Genomic DNA, 6,055 nt, shown 5'->3' with positions numbered 1-6,055 from the left:
GGAGACGTAACAGTATACTCACCAAGGGGGATATCGGAATTTAATGAGAAACAGAAATAGTATAGCAAGAGTTATAAACCTAATCTTCGTAAGCTTTACAGGATTGAGTGGTTTATACTAAAACGATTTTGAGTTTGCAAATAAGCAAGTCACGTGACAATGACAGCCGATATAAAGTCATGGCGGAACTTCGTGTATCAGAACTACATTTTGACATTGGCTTTATATGAGTAGTATGATAACACCTATAATTTATCGTTTTTGAGAAGGGGTATGTAACAGGTACTTCTTACGGAAAATATTCAAACGCTCATATCGTAATAATTTATTAAGGCCTGAGATTTATAATTTACAAGACGAGAATATCTCGTGTAGTTAATATCATAAAAAATCACAGGAACATTAATCAGTTTGAGGCACCAGTGCCACCCAGAAAGATACCTGCAACAACTCAGTTTTGTTAAGCAAAGTGCGGCCTCTTGTAACATATGAGAGTCCTTGAACCCAAAACTCAGAGGAATAATCGCCCACGTGCTCCAGGCAACAGTACACAATATAATCAAGAGGGATCTCCTTTTAGAAACGAAGCCAGTAGGGTAAGGGTTCACCAAGAAAATGCTTCCAGTTATACCTCCTATTTAACCGTCACATACTGTAAACAACTGAAGAATGAAATGGTTATTCGTCATATTCCATAAAAAGACATGTTTATCAAGTCACCAGATGAAGTTTTGAGGACTTCTGTATGATCAGACTGTTGAAACTGGCGCTAGGAAACTGTTATTCATGTTCATTACAGAGAGCAGCAGTATGTTTTGAACGCGACATGACAGCCTTCCGGCGGAGCTTTATGCAATGGAACCTATGCTGTAGGACAATTTTCAAGATGCATGGTCGTCATATAGAGCATAACTGAACATGGTGATGTAGACTGTAGCGACTTGGTACAGTTTCAAAATAGTTTTAATATAGCTATTCAACCCTCTGCTTAATCGACAAATTTCAACATCAGTGACCTGCAGTAACATTTTAAAAGTATACTTGGTGCATAATATTAACAGCCAAACAGTACTAGTGGACAACATAATAATAATAATAATAATAATATATATATATATATATATGTATATTTGTGTTGTATAACAGGACACTAAATTATACAGCTACAAAATCAAAATATATGTATATAACAACAATTCACATTTATTCTCCAAATAAAGTTAGTTAGTTTGTTTGCAGTTAGTTATAAAAATACACAATGGGCTGTATGTGCTCTGCCCACCACGGTTATCAAAAACCGATTCTTTCCGCTGTGCCACTGGAGGAGTCTTAAAAGAAAGAAAGACAGTTGAAAAAATTCGGGTAGCTGATTAGAATCAAGTGCTCGTTTAACATAACATTAAAGGACAACAATGGACCTTTTGTTCCATCTAGGTTGCCCTATCCACTAAATTAAACTAAAGACTAAAAACAGAAGAAAATTTAAAGACAACCCTTATCATTCAAATATTTATCAAGCTTTTTATGGTCGATGGTTCAAGTTTTAATGTTCCTGAGGCTAGAATTTTGAAATTATATGAAGCCAATTTTGCTCGAAGTTTCTTATGTTCGTAGGAGGATATCTTTAACTGATGTATTATTTTGCTAGTATAGCTTGCTTTATAGTCGACACAAGAAAATTTGTAAAAAATCCATGAAATCAGTGGAATTTGTAGTTTGTTAGTGTTATATATGTCTTGAATCTGAAAAGAAGATCTGATTTTTTTGACTCACATTGTGAGTAATAGATATTGATTATTTTCTAAATTTTAGGATGTTGTACTACTATAAAATAATCATTTAATAACAAGAAAATTGAAACATTATGTTTTCCAGCATTTTCCAGAAAATTCACGGGATAAAAATTGTTTTGGGGAATGTTTTAAAGATAGTAATCTGTTATGTGTTATAGTTTCTGTTAACGAGGTTTTCTATGAAACTGAGCCGGAATGATTATTCTGTAAAGTTATTAAAGTGAATGTATAGACTTATGAAAGTTTCCTTTAGATAACTAGATACAGTAAACTAACTAATTATTCAGTCGGTTAAGTTCATATAAAAACCTTTTCAATTACCTTCAGTTCCGTAGATAAATCTTAGACGTGTGTGTGTTGACGTTTAAAATGTACATACAATTTATTATATTTTCATTACTGGGGGAAAAATTGAATATATCCTACCTCTGGCAGAGAGATGTCTTAAATCTTTTATTTAACTTAATTATTATGTTATATTTAATTAGATATACTTAGTATTGAGTTGATATTTATTTTGATCTATGTAAGCAGCTAGCTCTGATCGGAAGTTAATATTAATTGATATGTGTAATTTCAATTTACAGGATACCGATTTATAAATTAAGGAAATTTTAAAGACTAAATATGTTTATAATTATTGACTTTATATTAATAATGTAATTATATATATATTTGGGTGTGTAAATTTATTTTCCTTGTTATTGATACCGCTAGATGTCGAAACAATCTAGCTCTTATTTCGCTTCGTAATGGCATCTGCCGTTGTTCCTCAGTTACCAGTAGGAGGTTTTTCCTTCGAAAATTGTAAAAGGTGAAGTAATTCTTCTAGTTTTTAACTTTCATGTATTAAAATCAGATTCAGTATTTTTGATTTGAAATATTCTTTATAATACCTTGCCTTTAAACAACTTAGTATGAATTTTTTTATTATGCCGTATTTATTGTATTACTAATAGTAATACTACTAGTATTAAGCCTATTTTTAGTATTTACAAGATTAAGGAATTAATAAAACTATTAATAACAGGTGATATGGAAGTTATGACTTTTCCGTGTTGGATGCTGTAATGAAATGAATCAAATTTATCGTTTGACGATTTGGCTTATTTCATCATCGTGAGAGATTGCATTATGTCACAGAACATAAGTATTATTAGTATTACTATTAAGACTTGTATATTTGTAAGTTATGGATATAACCATAAGTTTAGAAATAGTAGATGGAAATAAATTTACTAAATGCTAGATAATGCATGTGTACTACTTTTAAACTATCATTACCACCTTGATGGAAATCAATGTAATTGCATATTTTATTATGTACTACAGTATAAAAAGAACAAGGGACCTGTTGGTCCATCTAGGTCATCCCATCCACAAAACTAAACTTAAAAATAAAATAAAACACTCAGTCAACCTTTATCAATTCTTTCCTTAAATTAACTACATCTGTCACATCTGAAGGCAACCCATTCTAAAGGCCAACAACCCTGTTAGAAAAATGAAGATGTCTCCTGTCAAAATTTTTTTTTGCATCTTCTAGTCATACCATTCCTACCATTAAGTACAAAAAAAGATGATGATGCATCAACACTTGATTCTATTAACAATCTTAAACACCTCAGTCAGATTGTCTCTAACTTTTTTTTTTCAAGAAAAATCAATTTCAGATATCTTAACCTGTTCGTGTGTAGCAACTTTTCCATCCCAGGTATCATCCTAGTAGCCCTCATCTGAACCCTCAGTTGGAGTAGTGTATTCAGTCCTGGGCTCTTGAAAGGGTTAAAAGGGCTACTAAGCTTAATCCTGGGATGGAGGGGCTGTCACATGACACCAGCTAAGATCAAGACTTAGCTGTTATTATGCCCTCTACGTGTCATAATTTAATGTAAGGAATTACCTAACGACACTGAACTGTTTAACTTTGGTATGTTGTTTTGTGCTCTCCTTATCTAAGAAAGGATATTCATTTAGTAGAAAGGGTTCAGGGGAGGATTACTAGGATGATTCTGGAAATGAAATGGTTCCAAGTAAAGATATTTTTATTTTTCTAACAAGGTGATTTATCTATAAAATGAGCAGATGTCTGCAACAGTGGAGGCTGGCTCTTAACATAAGTTTGGGAGGAATCGATAATTTTGTGAATAATAAAGAATTGGTTTAAATTTTTACTTTTCTCAATGATGGGAGTGCAAGAACAGCCTTGAAAGAACAAATGGTTCCTTGTTGTTTGTATGTTTTTCAGATTGCTACAATTTGAATAATATTAATATGAAACTCTTTGTTTTTAATAGTTATTGTAGTATTAGTTATAAACGTATAAATACTTATTTGTAATAACAACCTTTTTTTTCAGAAATGCTTTCTTAGCATCAAAAAAATTTCCTCTCCCCAATGCTAAAAAGACAGGAACTACTATAGTTGGAATCACCTATAAGGTAAGTGTTAAATATATATGTTTTTTGTGTGAAATATATCTCATCATTTGCCAATTGCGTGATAAGGTAAGTGAATATTCCAGGACTTGGAAAATGAGAATTAGTAATAAAATACAAAAAATCGTGCACTTGAAATATGAAATTGTCAAAAATGTGTTTGTTTAATGGCAGAATAAATTACATTATGTATTAGACTCTGCCAAAATTGAGTAATTATTATTAGATTTCAGACACGTCTGTGGAAGTAAAGATTTTTAAAAGACTAATTGAGATATCAAGTTGGTTTTGTGAAAATAACTGGACAAACTAAAGAAATATCATAGCATTTGGTTTTGTGAAAATAACTGGACAAACTAAATGAATATCATAGCAGTTGGTTTTGTGAAAATAACTGGACAAACTAAAGAAATATCATAGCATTTGGTTTTGTGAAAATAACTGGACAAACTAAATGAATATCATAGCAGTTGGTTTTGTGAAAATAACTGGACAAACTAAAGAAATATCATAACATTTGGTTTTGTGAAAATAGCTGAACATACTAATAAATAACATTTGCAAAAAAAAACACAACTTATAAGAAAGGAAATTAATATGAATAAACTTAGTTACCTCAATTTTATAAGTTTTACTTACAGAATATAATATTCAAAGAAATGCACCATCAACAAAACTTGTACAAAGGAAGTCATGATTTGACAGTTTGTATGAAACATGGAAAGTAATGTGTTCTCTGTTCTCAATGTCACTAAATTCATGTATCCAGCTCTGTACTACATGGCTGGCAAATTCATGAAACAACTAACAAAATGGGAAATAAAATACATAGAAACTACATTTATCTTTTACTTTCTGATCCCTGTTCTGATTAAAACGATGTTGTCATTCCCACATCTTGGACTGGACTGTAACGTGTATTTATCTTTTACTTTCTGATCCCTGTTTTGATTAAAACGATGTTGTCATTCCCACATCCTGGACTGGACTCTCACATGTTGCATCATGAGAAGCTAGTACAGGACAACTAATGACACTCAAGCTTGACATATGTGTGAAGACTGCTACTATGCTCAAGCCCTTAACAACTCTCGATAATTTGTGTAAATATAACTCCATATAAGTTAGTCCAGAATTAACATGTACATTGACAGTTTCTGTACACCAGCCCTATTCAATGAGTCTACTGAATTTAATATATTAAATTTCTAAGCTCTTCTGTTACATTCTACCCCATGGTTTGTCTCGTGCCAACACCTCCCAAAGAAGGGTACTATTGTCAAATAAAAGTGAAAAACAACAACAAAATAATATGCTGAATAGTGCTTCTGCAAGCGAAGTGATCTTTGTGTGAGTGAAAGCATGAGAAAACAACAACAACACAATACTAGCTTCATTATCAGGTTCGCCACAATGTGACTAGCATAAAACCTGTACACTCATAAGCACTTAAGTTAGTGGGGGCAGGGGCATATGACCTTGGAGGGCTATAGCCCTGCAAAATAAATCCTACAAGATGTGTATGTACTGAACTAATAGGTGTTTATCATCAAGATCCCCAAAACTTTCACAAATTGCCATAATAACGTACGTAATGTGGTCATATGATTCCAGTGGTAGGAAGGTTAGTAGAAAAAACCACAGTAATTGGAAGGAACTATCAGAAGTCTTGATATTAGGGAAACACATTTATACATCCTCTTCAGTATCACATTTTTTTCTGACAGGAAAACTGGTCAACAACACCTACGTGTTCATGGTTAATGTCTTACGGTTAGAAACTTGTGTCAACACTTCTAGTACCACAACATAACCTTTCTCTCA

The 6,055-nt window shown here is 32.2% G+C and overlaps 1 protein-coding gene across 1 annotated transcript in view; it reads left to right on the top strand.

The window, feature by feature from the left end:
- The first annotated feature begins 2,496 nt into the window (after window positions 1–2,496).
- LOC106464602 (proteasome subunit beta type-7-like) overlaps window positions 2,497–6,055 on the top strand; it is an 8,817-nt gene continuing 5,258 nt past the window's right edge. Inside the window, exons 1-2 of the mRNA XM_022392335.1 lie at window positions 2,497–2,607; window positions 4,153–4,234. Coding sequence (XP_022248043.1) covers window positions 2,546–2,607; window positions 4,153–4,234 — 144 coding nt within the window. The 5' untranslated portion in view covers window positions 2,497–2,545. The remainder of the gene's footprint in view (window positions 2,608–4,152; window positions 4,235–6,055) is intronic.

This window comes from Limulus polyphemus, unplaced genomic scaffold, assembly GCF_000517525.1.
Source record: "Limulus polyphemus unplaced genomic scaffold, Limulus_polyphemus-2.1.2 Scaffold1700, whole genome shotgun sequence".
Lineage (NCBI taxonomy): Eukaryota > Metazoa > Arthropoda > Merostomata > Xiphosura > Limulidae > Limulus > Limulus polyphemus.
This window is presented reverse-complemented; position numbering and strand designations above follow the sequence as displayed.